The 14,416-nt window shown below is 33.1% G+C and overlaps 1 protein-coding gene across 1 annotated transcript in view; it reads right to left on the bottom strand.

The window, feature by feature from the left end:
- Window positions 1-77: 77 nt before the first annotated feature.
- Window positions 78-14,416, bottom strand: part of LOC127877177 (A disintegrin and metalloproteinase with thrombospondin motifs adt-1-like) — an 83,086-nt gene continuing 68,747 nt past the window's right edge. The window contains exons 28-33 of the mRNA XM_052422845.1: window positions 8,914-9,030; window positions 6,305-6,421; window positions 3,710-3,826; window positions 1,858-1,890; window positions 1,051-1,183; window positions 78-349 (exon numbers count right to left, since the gene is read on the bottom strand). Of these exons, the coding sequence (XP_052278805.1) occupies window positions 160-349; window positions 1,051-1,183; window positions 1,858-1,890; window positions 3,710-3,826; window positions 6,305-6,421; window positions 8,914-9,030 (707 nt within the window). The 3' untranslated portion in view covers window positions 78-159. The remainder of the gene's footprint in view (window positions 350-1,050; window positions 1,184-1,857; window positions 1,891-3,709; window positions 3,827-6,304; window positions 6,422-8,913; window positions 9,031-14,416) is intronic.

The following is a 14,416-nucleotide window of genomic DNA, read 5'->3' as shown; positions in this document are numbered from 1 at the left end:
TCAGTGTTTAAATGCTGAACAAGACAAACAACAAATAGCAAACATAACATATCACATATCATTCAGAAAAATGGAAGAACAAGCCTAGTTTTTATTGCGCTATGAACACGCAAACGATGAACATAAGCAACATTCGAGAAAAACGAATAAGTTGCTTGTCTATTTCTTGGGATGCGTGTAGAGGGTGTCTTGAGCAGGCTTGATATCCCTGTTACAGTTGTCCGTGGTACAGCAGTAGGTACAGTGGATGTCCTTCATCGTGTTCTGGTCTGGTTTGTAGTCCTGACAGTCTGGATCATCACTTGTGCTGTGCCACCAGTCGTTCTCACACTCGTCATAAGTGCCACATCTACAACATGAAAAACATCAACAACATATGTTTCTGCAAAATGATATTTCATATCGACAAAGATGTGTTCAACGAGTAACGTCATTGAACCAAGTGATGAATAGGTTTTCTATAAGAATGCATTTTATAAACTATAATACTTTGAAACTATTTAATCTTGGTAATTGTAAATCAACCTAAAACTCCAACAAATCTTTAGATAATTACTACAATGTCTTTAATGTAAGGCAAGTGACCAATGGCCACACAGTTAGACTAAAGACAAAAACACACAGACTAACACCATTGTTAAAATTCAGACCACCGCGTTGGAACTGTTAAAGCAAAATATAGAATTGGGGGTTTAAAATCAGTAATAGGGTGTCCAAACCTAACGATGTGAAAAGATTAAAACCGCGTAAATCCTTTATTCATTTTGATGTAGTCACTTAAAAGTATTTTTTTCTAATTTAGATGTCGATCCACAAAACGGACTAGGTTATTTTAGAGGGTTCAATGACTGACCGTTTGTCAAACCATTTTGGACCATCTGCTTCGTTTGTTACTATTGATACAGAAGTAGAAAATCAACAATATGAACAGAGTTACAACAAGGTTTTATTACAAGTCTACACTACTGACTAGGTTATAGCAGAGGGTAATATGAATTGCCTTCTGTCATGAACATTATTGCATTTGGAGAAGGGCCTTATATTTCTTGCCTTCTGTCAACCCATTTGGAGCCGTCTTCCTTGTTTGTGACTTCATTGATGCAGTAGGAGTCAGGGCACATCTCCACCTTAGTGAGGACAAAGCACAGCTGCGGGTTGACCTTACACAATGTGCACTGGATAGCTGAAACATGATAGGTCAGTCATAAATCATAGCATGAAAAGTCATAATTGATACAACTAATAAGGGATATTTCCATCTTTACATATACTTGAGGTATCGATTTATAAATAGATATATGTATAATTCTAACATGACAATTGCTGATCTACATACAGGAACAAAATAACATAATTTGTGCAATTAAACTTCCCGCAAACAACAAAACAAAACTTTCAAGCATGAGCGCTGCATAATCATATATGGTTCTCATTTACATTGCATAATGTTCGATCCGAAATAATTGTCGCATTGTCATTATTAATATATACTTTTTGTTGTTCTGAGGCATGCCCTAATGGTTTCTGTGATATTAAATGTGTTTTTGCACCAGAACTAAATCGTTTTTTATAAACCGATCAACAACAATAAATCAAAACATATTTTTTTAACTTCCACTACAACCTGTTTCTCGTTTTCGTCATGGTAACTACTGGTAGATATATTTGGTAAATAGCCTGCATATCAAATTGAATTAGTGACATTTCATGTATCTCTATACAGAAATACATACATTTCTATTTTTTTATTTTTTTTAACCCTTTTGACGAGAAACGAAATCTCTACAATGTCCGCTCTCTATCCACCGCTAATTAATTATAACATTTCATTAAATGCCAAAAAATGTTGAGACGTACGATGTGCAGCCGCTGTTGGGCGGACGGCAGTGCCTGGAAAACATCAAGAATATATCCTGGTGAGTAAATGAGTGAACATGATTAAGTTAATCATCATACAAAGTGTATTTGCTGATGAGATGCCGATTGAGTTCATGAGAAAATTATTAACACTTCTATACCACTGGTGCGGTGATGCTTACGAGTAAACAGCGTCTCGTTAAAAATCAGATACATTACATGCTAAAAGTGCCACAATGTTAGCGAGTAAACAATGGGCTACTGGTGCGATGCTGTTTATGAGTTAACAACGTTCAATACCATTCCACTTGTGCGATAGTGTTTAACGATGCAACAAGTCGCATTTTAATGCTACTGTTACGATTGTTTTAACAAGTAAACAGCCTACAGTACCAGTGCTGCTAGTGAAATAATGTTAAAAGAGATGCAGTTCCATGCTACTGGTGTGAAGGTGTAAACGATTTTACATGTTCAGTTCCTAACTTAACAATGTATGGTGGTCATGAATAAACACCGTACAGTCCCGAGCCACAACGAAGACTGGTGCTCTGTTGTAAATGATTTTACAAAGCACAGTTCACTCCTACTAGTGCGATGTTGTTAAGTAGTGAACACAGAACAGTTCCATTCCACTAGTGTGATGATTAATGAGAATTCAATACATAAATTCATGCAAGTGGTCCAACAGTATTAATGAGGAAACAAATGTTCAGTTTCATTATATGGTACATTAGTGTTGATTGTCAAGGTACATTTCAATAGACTTTTTCGAAAGTGTTAATTTCTTAAGGTACAGTTCCATACTATCGTTGCGATATTTATTATTTTATCATGGTACAGTTTCATATCACTGATGTTCTTGTGATAATGAGTAAGTTTTAATCAATAAGTGTTTATAAGTAAAATTCGTAAACTTCAAACCTACTGATGCTTTGGTGTTGCCGAATAACAATATGCAATAACATGCTGGTAGTGCGATACTGCTAGCAAGAAAACAATGTTCAGCTCCATGCTACTGGAGCGATGGTGTTAATGGTATACCGCCTACAGTTCCATGCTAATGATGCGATGGTATTTTTGAGTAAACAAGCTACGGTTCATTACTACTAATGCAAGGTTATTACTAAGCAAACAGCTCACTGTTCCATAATAGTGATCCGATCGTAGACTTGAGTAAACGACCTACAGCTCCATACTCGTGATGCGATGGTATTATTGAGTAAACAACGTACAGTTCCATTCTAGTGATTCGATGGTAAAATGGGTAAACAACGTTCATGTCCATTCAAGTGATGCGATAGTGTCAATGAGTAAACAACATACAGTTCCATGTAGCTAGAGCGATGATGTTAAAGAGTAAACACGGCTAAGTTCCATACTACATCTGTGATGCTGTGAATTAGTAAACGACGGTCAGTTCAATATAAGTGATGCAATGTGGTGTTATATAAAAATCGACACAGAGTTCAATGAAACTGTTGCAATTGTGCAAATGAGAAAACAATGTTACGTTCCTTTCTACTGATTTGACGGTCTTAATGAGTAAATACATGTATAATGTTAAAGAGTAAATGCGTTGCAGTTCCATACTATCGATGCGAATGTGTTTATGAGTAAACATCCTACGATCAAATCCACTTGTATAATATTGTAAATGATTTAATACAGTACAGTTCAATTCTACTTGTGTGATTTTGTTCATAAGTAAACAACGCAAAGTTCGAGGAAACTGGTTTGATTTACACTTTATACTATGCTCTGCAAAATGAGTATTCATTTAAAATAGCACGAATTCAAATAGTGTTGTTAACATAAATATGTACTAGGCTTCAAAATATTCTAGCATTATCACCTGTTGTCGTTTCCGATATGCCGCTGGGTCCTGTTGTAGTAGTTGTTAGAGTTAATGTTGAAGTAGCGGTTAAAGCCTCGGTTGGACTACTCACAGTTGAGTTGATTGGTAAACTACCTGTAAAGTGAGAGTTGGTTCCGTTTTCAGAGTGATTGATAGGTGGTTTAGTGGCAAAAGACCAAACTATTTTTACTTAAAGGGTATATTTGCTAAAGATGTATTTTACTTGAAACCACAGATGCGACCAAAAGAAAAAAACTACCGAAACAGCATGTACTGGTTTCAACAAAATAAAACTACTTAGAAATATTGCAAGTAATTGTTTCATATTCCAGCAAGATGAGTAATCTCATTGCTTCAAATACCGAAATTTCGATTGTATTCAATGAAATATGAATGAATATAGGGCATGTTTTAATAGGTGGTATTCATGAAGTTGCAGACACTTTGATTCCCGATAACGGACACTTTGGATAACAAAGACTTTCAACAAATTGGGCACTCTGATAACCGTTTTATCTTCTACCTGAAATGCATTTATGTATACTATGACTTTTATTACCAACCATTTTGAAGTACGAATAAATGTGCGTAGTCAAGCGCAACACATTGGGAATCTATGCATAACTTAATTACAAACACATGTTATATATAACCAATGGCATTGTTCGTTTTCAAAAATCGCATTATTATTAATAAACAATATTTATATTATAATTTCAATTTTAAATAAGATTCAAATGCTTATAATTTATTTCTGAAGAAATATATGTCAAGTTACATATATTTTTTTAAATAATTGTCTACATAATGAACTTGTTTTTAGTAGTTTCAGAGAGATGAATATACAACGGATCATGTGGATCAACTGGATCGTGTTTAATTATCCCCGCCGAAAAAGTGTTCGGAGGGGATATAGTATTTGGTCCTGTCCGTCCTTCCGTACGAAACATTGTCCAGAGCATAACTCCAAATCTATTCAATGGATTTACTTTAAACTTAGAATATTAACAGATGGCAACAAGGAGAAGTGCATCGACCATAAACCATAACGACTATCTACCTTAGTTTTTGAATTATCTCCCTTTATATAATTTCAAGGTAAATGTTTTCCGGATCAAAACTCTAAGTATACTGAAGAAAGTTACTTAAAACTTGAAATATAAACAGATGGCAAGTAGATGAAGAAAGTCAGTAATTAAGAGTCATAACTACATCTACCTTAGTTTTTGAATTATCTCCCTTTATTTAATTTCAAAGTAAATTTTTGTCCGGAGCAAAACTCTTAATCAACTGAAGGGATTAACTTGAAACTTGATATATAAACAGATGGCAAGCAGGAGAAGTGCAGAAACCAAGAACCATAACTCTATCTACCTTATTTTTTGAATAAGCTCCCTTTATTTAATTCAAAGTATTTTTTTGTCCGGAGCATAACTCTAAATCTACTGAAGGGATTTACTTGAAACCAGAAATATAAACAGATGTCAACTAGGAGAATTGCAGTGAACATGAACCATAACTCTTTCGGTAGTATTTAATGAATTACTTCCCTTTATTTTTTATTTATTTTATTTATATTTTATTTATTTATAATTTTCAATTTAATTTAATTTAATTTAAGAGTAAATATTTTAGCTTTTCAATGTTTAATATCTCCCTCTATCTAATTTTAGAATAATATTTTAATTTGGACACTGAAGTATTCACTGTAAAATGAATAGATGAGTTTATGGAAAAATACAGTCAGTAACTGTTATAGTTCTCTTTTTTAATTACCTTCCTTTCTATCATTTCCATATATTTTATTATCTACAGCATAACTCCATCACTATATAACTAAGTGATCCTTGAAATATTTATATATGACACAGGTGCCATGTTTTACAAATATTAATATACTCTCTAAAAAATGTTGTAATACAAGCAAACACATTTCGGCGGGGATTTGGCACTACTGTGACAAACTCTTGTTTTACTTATAGCAGGGCTCTAAATAACGGCAGCGAAGGGGTCTTTAAGAGGGCAATACAATTTTGTTCTTCATAAAATCCTATGTCGTTTTTGCTCATTAGAATCGCATCATCAAGACGATACTAATGCATAGCCACACAATTAATAAGAGAATTGAAAACTCCCTATATCTTGAGCTCTGCTTATAGGGAGCACTTACTTTTACACAATGATATCGTAAATTCAAAGTGCGATTCAACTGGCCCTAAATCACCATTGGTTGAGTTAAAACAATGTAACGTTCCATACTACTGATTCGACGGTCTTAATGAGTAAATACATGTATAATGTTAAAGAGTAAATACGTTGCAGTTCCATACTATCGATGCGAATGTGTTTATGAGTAAACATCCTACGATCAAATCCACTTGTATAATATTGTAAATGATTTAATGCAGTACAGTTCAATTCTACTTGTGTGATTTTGTTCATAAGTAAACAACGCAAAGTTCCAGGAAACTGATTTGATTTACACTTTATGCTATGCTCTGCAAAATGAGTATTCATTTAAAATAGCACGAATTCAAATAGTGTTGTTAACATAAATATGTACTAGGCTACAAAATATTCTAGCATTATCACCTGTTGTCGTTTCCGATATGCCGCTGGGTCCTGTTGTAGTAGTTGTTGGAGGTAATGTTGTAGTAGCGGTTGAAGTCTCGGTTGGACTAATCGCAGTTGAGTTGATTGGTAAACTACCTGTAAAGTGAGAGTTGGTTCCGTTTTCAGAGTGATTGATTGGTGGTTTAGTGGCAAAAGACAAAAATATTTTTACTTAAAGGGTTTATTTGCTAAATATGTATTTTACTTGAAACCACAGATGCGACCAAAAGAAAAAAACTACCGAAACAGCATGTACTGGTTTCAACAAAATAAAACTACTTAGAAATATTGCAAGTAATTGTTTCATATTCCAGCAAGATGAGTAATCTCATTGCTTCAAATACCGAAATTTCGATTGTATTCAATGAAATATAAACGAATATAGGGCATGTTTTAATAGGTGATATTCATGAAGTTGCAGACACTTTGATTCCCGATAACGGACACTTTGGATAACAAAGACTTTCAACAAATTGGGCACTCTGATAACCGAGTTTTATCTTCTACCTGAAATGCATTTATGTATACTAAGACTATTATTACCAACCATTTTGAAGTACGAATAAATGTGCGTAGTCAAGCGCAACCCACTGGGAATCTATGCATAACTTAATTACAAACACATGTTATATATAACCAATGGCATTGTTCGTTTTCAAAAATCGCATTATTATTAATAAATAATATTGATATTATAATTTCAATTTTAAATAAGATTCAAATGCTCATTTCTGAAGAAATATATGTCGAGTTACATATATTTTGTAAATAATTGTCTACATAATGAACTTGTTTTTAGTAGTTTCAGAGAGATGAATATACAATGGATCATGTGGATCAACTGGATCGTGTTTAATAATCCCCGCCGAAAAAGTGTTGGGAGGGGATATAGTATTTGGTCCTGTCCGTCTGTGCGTCCGTCCTTCCGTCTGAAACTTTGTCCAGAGCATAACTCCAAATTTATTCAATGGATTTACTTTAAACTTAGAATATTAACAGATGGCAACAAGGAGAAGTGCATCGACCAAGAACCATAACGGCTATCTACCTTAGTTTTAGAATTATCTCCCTTTATATAATTTCAAGGTAAATGTTTTTCCGGATCAAAACTCTAAGTATACTGAAGAAATTTACTTAAAACTTGAAATATAAACAGATGGCAAGTAGATGAAGAAAGTCAGTGATTAAGAGTCATAACTATATCTACCTTAGTTTTTTAATTATCTCCCTTTATTTAATTTCAAAGTAAATTTTTGTCCGGAGCATAACTCTTAATCAACTGAAGGGAATAACTTGAAACTTGATATATAAACAGATGGCAAACAGGAGAAGTGCAGAAACCAAGAACCATAACTCTATCTACCTTATTTTTTTAATAAGCTCCCTTTATTTAATTCAAAGTAATTTTTTTCCGGAGCATAACTCTAAATCTACTGAAGGGATTTACTTGAAACCAGAAATATAAACAGATGTCAACTAGGAGAATTGCAGTGAACATGAACCATAACTCTTTCGGTAGTATTTAATGAATAACTTCCCTTTATTTTTTATTTACTTTATTTATATTTTATTTATTTATAATTTAAAACTAAATTCAATTTAATTTAAGAGTAAATATTTCAGCGTTTCAATGTTTAATATCTCCCTCTATCTAATTTTAGAATAATATTTTAATTTGGACACTGAAGTATTCACTGTAAAATGAATAGATGAGTTTATGGAAAAATACAGACAGAAACTGTTTATAGTTCTCTTTTTTAATTACCTCCCTTTCTATCATTTCCATATATTTTATTCTCTACAGCATAACTCCATCACTATAAAACTAAGTGATCCTTGAAATATATATATATGACACAGGTGCCATGTTTTACAAATATTAATCTACTCTCTAAAAAAAATGTTGTAATACAAGCAAACACATTTTGGCGGGGATTTGGCACTACTGTGACAAAATCTTGTTTTACTTATAATCGGGGCTCTAAATAAAGGCAGCGAAGGGGTCTTTAAGAGGGCAATACAATTTTGTTCTTCATAAAATCCGATGTCGTTTTTGCTCAGTAGAATCGCATCATCAAGACGATACTAATGCGAAGCCACACAATTAATAAGAGAATTGAAAACTCCCTATATCTTGAGCTCTGATTAAATAGAGAGCACTTACTTTTACACAATGATATCGTAAATTTAAAGTGCGATTCAACTGGCCCTAAATCACTTTATTGGTTGAGTTAAAACAATGTTACGTTCCATACTACTGATTCGACGGTCTTAATGAGTAAATACATGCATAATGTTAAAGAGTAAATACGTTGCAGTTCCATACTATCGATGCGAATGTGTTTATGAGTAAACATCCTACGATCAAATCCACTTGTATAATATTGTAAATGATTTAATACAGTACAGTTCAATTCTACTTGTGTGATTTTGTTCATTAGTAAACAACGCAAAGTTCCAGGAAACTGGTTTGATTTACACTTTATGCTATGCTCTGCAAAATGAGTATTCATTTAAAATAGCACGAATTCAAATAGTGTTGTTAACATAAATATGTACTAGGCTACAAAATATTCTAGCATTATCACCTGTTGTCGTTTCCGATATGCCGCTGGGTCCTGTTGTAGTAGTTGTTGGAGGTAATGTTGTAGTAGCGGTTGAAGTCTCGGTTGGACTAATCGCAGTTGAGTTGATTGGTAAACTACCTGTAAAGTGAGAGTTGGTTCCGTTTTCAGAGTGATTGATTGGTGGTTTAGTGGCAAAAGACAAAAATATTTTTACTTAAAGGGTTTATTTGCTAAATATGTATTTTACTTGAAACCACAGATGCGACCAAAAGAAAAAAACTACCGAAACAGCATGTACTGGTTTCAACAAAATAAAACTACTTAGAAATATTGCAAGTAATTGTTTCATATTCCAGCAAGATGAGTAATCTCATTGCTTCAAATACCGAAATTTCGATTGTATTCAATGAAATATAAATGAATATAGGGCAAGTTTTAATAGGTGGTATTCATGAAGTTGCAGACACTTTGATTCCCGATAACGGACACTTTGGATAACAAAGACTTTCAACAAATTGGGCACTCTGATAACCGAGTTTTATCTTCTACCTGAAATGCATTTATGTATACTATGACTATTATTCCCAACCATTTTGAAGTACGAATAAATGTGCGTAGTCAAGCGCAACACATTGGGAATCTATGCATAACTTAATTACAAACACATGTTATATATAACCAATGGCATTGTTCGTTTTCAAAAATCGCATTATTATTAATAAACAATATTTATATTATAATTTCAATTTTAAATAAGATTCAAATGCTTATTGCTGAAGAAATATATGTCGAGTTACATATATTTTGTAAATAATTGTCTACATAATGAACTTGTTTTTAGTAGTTTCAGAGAGATGAATATACAACGGATCATGTGGATCAACTGGATCGTGTTTAATTATCCCCGCCGAAAAAGTGTTCGGAGGGGATATAGTATTTTGTCCTGTCCGTCTGTGCGTCCGTCCTTCCGTCCGAAACTTTGTCCAGAGCATAACTCCAAATCTATTCAATAGATTTACTTTAAACTTAGAATATTAACAGATGGCAACAAGGAGAAGTGCATCGACCAAGAACCATAACGGCTATCTACCTTAGTTTTTGAATTATCTCCCTTTATATAATTTCAAGGTAAGTGTTTTTCCGGATCAAAACTCTAAGTATACTGAAGAAATTTACTTAAAACTTGAAATATAAACAGATGACAAGTAGATGAAGAAAGTCAGTGATTAAGAGTCATAACTATATCTACCTTAGTTTTTTTAATTATCTCCCTTTATTTAATTTCAAAGTAAATTTTTGTGCGGAGCATAACTCTTAATCAACTGAAGCGATTAACTTGAAACTTGATATATAAACAGATGGCAAGCAGGAGAAGTTCAGTAACCAAGAACCATAACTCTATCTACCTTATTTTTTGAAGAAGCTCCCTTTATGTAATTCAAAGTAATTTTTTGTCCGGAGCATAACTCTAAATCTACTGAAGGGATTTACTTGAAACCAGAAATATAAACAGATGTCAACTAGGAGAATTGCAGTGAACATGAACCATAACTCTTTCTGTAGTTTTTAATGAATTACTTCCCTTTATTTTTTATTTATTTTATTTTATTTATATTTTATTTATTTATAATTTTAAATTAAATCTAATTTAATTTAAGAGTAAATATTTCAGCGTTTCAATGTTTAATATCTCCCTCTATCTAATTTAACAATTATGTTTTAATTTGGACACTGAAGTATTCACTGTAAAATGAATAGATGAGTTTATGGAAAAATACAGTCAGTAACTGTTTATAGTTCTCTTTTTTAATTACCACCCTTTCTATCCTTTCCATATATTTTATTCTCTACAGCATAACTCCATCACTATATAACTAAGTGATCCTTGAAATATTAATATATGACACAGGTGCCATGTTTTACAAATATTAATCTACTCTCTAAAGAAATGTTGTAATAAAAGCAAACACATTTCGGCGGGGATTTGGCACTACTGTGACAAACTCTTGTTTTACTTATAGCAGGGCTCTAAATAACGGCAGCGAAGGGGTCTTTAAGAGGGCAATACAATTTTGTTCTTCATAAAATCCTATGTCGTTTTTGCTCATTAGAATCGCATCATCAAGACGATACTAATGCGTAGCCACACAATTAATAAGAGAATTGAAAACTCCCTATATCTTGAGCTCTGCTTATAGAGAGCACTTACTTTTACACAATGATATCGTAAATTCCAAGTGCGATTCAACTGGCCCTAAATCACTTTATTGGTTGAGTTAAAATAATTTCGGACCTTCATCGCTACTTACATTTATCTTTAAGTAGCAGTTTTAGAAGAGTGATGTTTGATGACATGATATTTACAATATTAGCAAATAACCTAAGTACCTTTATGAGGACATAAATATACATGCGTTAGATCACTGTTTCGCTACAAGGAACGTTAGTTAAAATTGTTTAAGCTCGTGTACTATGCGAAGATTCGGCCGTTGGGTGACTCGAAAACTAAAAAATGTATGGTCTTATAGACGGTACTCATCGAATTAGTTTCACATTTATCTTTCACATTTATACAAAATCATAAGCATATTCCAAAGGGATAATAACATGTTGCCGTAATCCGTGTTTAACTTACTACAGTAAATACATTTTTATGTATTGCCTTTTTACTATAACAGGATTCCACAGCGAATTCTGCATTTCTTATTTATTAAAAAGAGTGTGTTATATCTGGTAAAAGTGTCGACTAATCGGGAATACAAGTGCCGTCGTCTTTGAGATCATCGGTTAAAGAAGTGTCCATGACATTTTGGCATCCGACTCTTTAAAGTCATACACAACTGACGCGATTGAGTTAATGACTCTACATTGTTAAGTCACATACAACTGATGCGATGGTATTAATACCTAAACATTGTTAAGTCACATACAACTGATGCGATGGTGTTTTTTGCCTAGCATTGTACAATCCATAATTTTAAGATATGATGGTGTTAACAAGTAAACATTGCACAACTCCATTATCACTTTCTATCATCACCACCGGAAATAGATTACCAGCGAAGCGAAAGTAAACACATTAACCATGGAGAGCAGTCAGTATTTACCTAAAATATCTAATAATAACTCGCTCCTGGATAACCAGTGCGTGTTTGGCATCTCACAGAAAGATTAATATGTTTAAGAATGTATATCTATCTTGCAATTCGTATTGACAAAGCGTTATTTACACAAATTTATGACTGCTTAGTAACGGGTTGAAATTGGAACTTCTCGAATAAACAGCTTTTCTTTCATGATTACATGGTTTGCGATCGAATATGGAGTTTATTTCCTATTCTTATACCATAGTAACGCTATTTCTTGTATTGGTTTGATTATTGTTCGTGGAAATCTATTAAATTAAAATAACTGTAGTGTACGGCGAATAGTTGTTTAAGGCACAAGTCGTGTACGGTGAATAGTTAAAGTCATGTACGGCGAATAGTTGCAGCGTATTGGTCAAAGTTGTCGCAAATTAAAATGATTTAAAGAAAATATTTTTTCAATGTACGTATATATTCTTAAAGTCGGACTTTTGCCCTTTTAATGATGTATAAATCTTAATTTTAAACTTTGTTTTTGCCCCCCCCCCGAATTAATACGCAAACACAGCACATATGCTGAAATTAAAACAATGGCGACGCCATGTGTGTTTGCGGTTGAATGCTACAACGCTGTGAATAGAAAGTCAGCCGAGTTCCAATAATTACACGAGTTGTATATCAAATCCTGATTGGAATCCACTTGTTAGTAAATATTTTATCGATTCATCTTGATTTTAAAACATAACTACGATGAAATACACTAGAATCGTATTAAACACAAGTACGGACTGAACAATGGTCGATCGATTTATCATACAACCGCATTGATATCTGCCTGATATAGAGAATAACAGGTTACTGTCAGATCTTTTTGTAAGATGTCAGGAAAGGCTTAGAATAATATAACGGCGCGGCTTGCCGAGCTGTTATTTTATTCGCGCCGATCCTGATATAGTACAAAATGATCAGGCAGTAACCTGTTTTTTTCTGTTTATCTTACATCTACGTCCCCGATTTTAAAGAAATAATTTAAAAAACGCTAAAAAGCTGCATGTTTAGAGGGAAAGAATATGAATTTTATCGTTTGACGTGTTAATAATGAAGCCATGAGCACGCGCGCTCAATATTTGCAAAAATATAATGTTTTTTGCTGTCTGTGTTGCATTTTGTGTTTAACAAATATCACGTCTTGGGATCAAATAGTTTGGCTTGTTGAATCTGATTCGATTTCACTAAAGATGATTACTTTATAGTTTATTCCGAGTAATATGACCATCCTCCACACATGACTGATATAAGAACTTCCTATTGACCATGATATAAAAATATATCAGGCAACGTTATATTAGGCAGTTATCAATGCGGTAGTATGATAAAACGTTGCCTGATATTTTATTTTATAACTGCAGCTTTTTAGCGATTTTTGCATTATTTCTTTAAAATTGGGGACGTAGAGGTATGATAAACAGAAAAACAGGTTAGATCTTTTTGTAATATATTGTAATATATAGCAGGGTCGGCCTTGCCTGATATATAACAATAAGATCAGGCAGTAACCTGTTATTCTCTTTGTAGCAGGTGCCCGTAATAAAAAACAGTTTTTTTTTTAAATATCAACAATTCATCAGACGTAATCTTTGGCCATAAACGGTCTCATCGCAAATAATATAATTGTATTTATTTGTTTTATACCAAGATGGTCACGTATTTGCGAAATTTTCATTTATTTTCCCTTACAAACTCAAAACTATTTGCCGTACACAATTTAATTTTATTTTGCTATACGCCGTACACGTCAGGTTCTATTCGCCGTACACAAGGAAGTTTATATTTTAGCCAAACATGTGCATTCTAACTTGATTTGTTGGCTGAAGCTTGCACAAACCGATAGTTTCTATAATATTATGTGCACACCATTGAAAAATTCGGCAAAATAATTATATTTTCCTCGGACAAAAGGAAAAAAGATGTCACAATGAACTTAATTTTCGGTACCAGGTAGCTGATGATTGATCTATTTCAACACTCGAATGTTTTTATAAAGAACTCCAACTACTTACGATAGAAATGTGATATGTCCACTTTTAATTTGTCACACAGTTTTTTGAAAACGTTCGCGATAAAAATGGTAAAACTTATTCTTTTCACGAGCACTACCTCTTGCGTGATGTTTACTTTCCCTTCGCTGGTTATCTATTTCCGATGGTGATGATAGACAGTGATTATATTGATCCAATAGTGTTTGTGACTAAATATTACACAGGTCCGTGCTACTAGTGCGATCGTGTTTACGAGTTATCAAACAAACTTGATCAAAAAGTTTGATCGTCAGTATAAAGTGTTCAATAAAGATTCAAGACAATGTGTTTAAAAAAATATTATATTAAATAAAGTAACAGCGAAAGACATGTTACACATTTATAACAAAAGACTAACGA

Source organism: Dreissena polymorpha, chromosome 1 (genome assembly GCF_020536995.1).
Source record: "Dreissena polymorpha isolate Duluth1 chromosome 1, UMN_Dpol_1.0, whole genome shotgun sequence".
Taxonomy (NCBI): domain Eukaryota; kingdom Metazoa; phylum Mollusca; class Bivalvia; order Myida; family Dreissenidae; genus Dreissena; species Dreissena polymorpha.
This window is presented reverse-complemented; position numbering and strand designations above follow the sequence as displayed.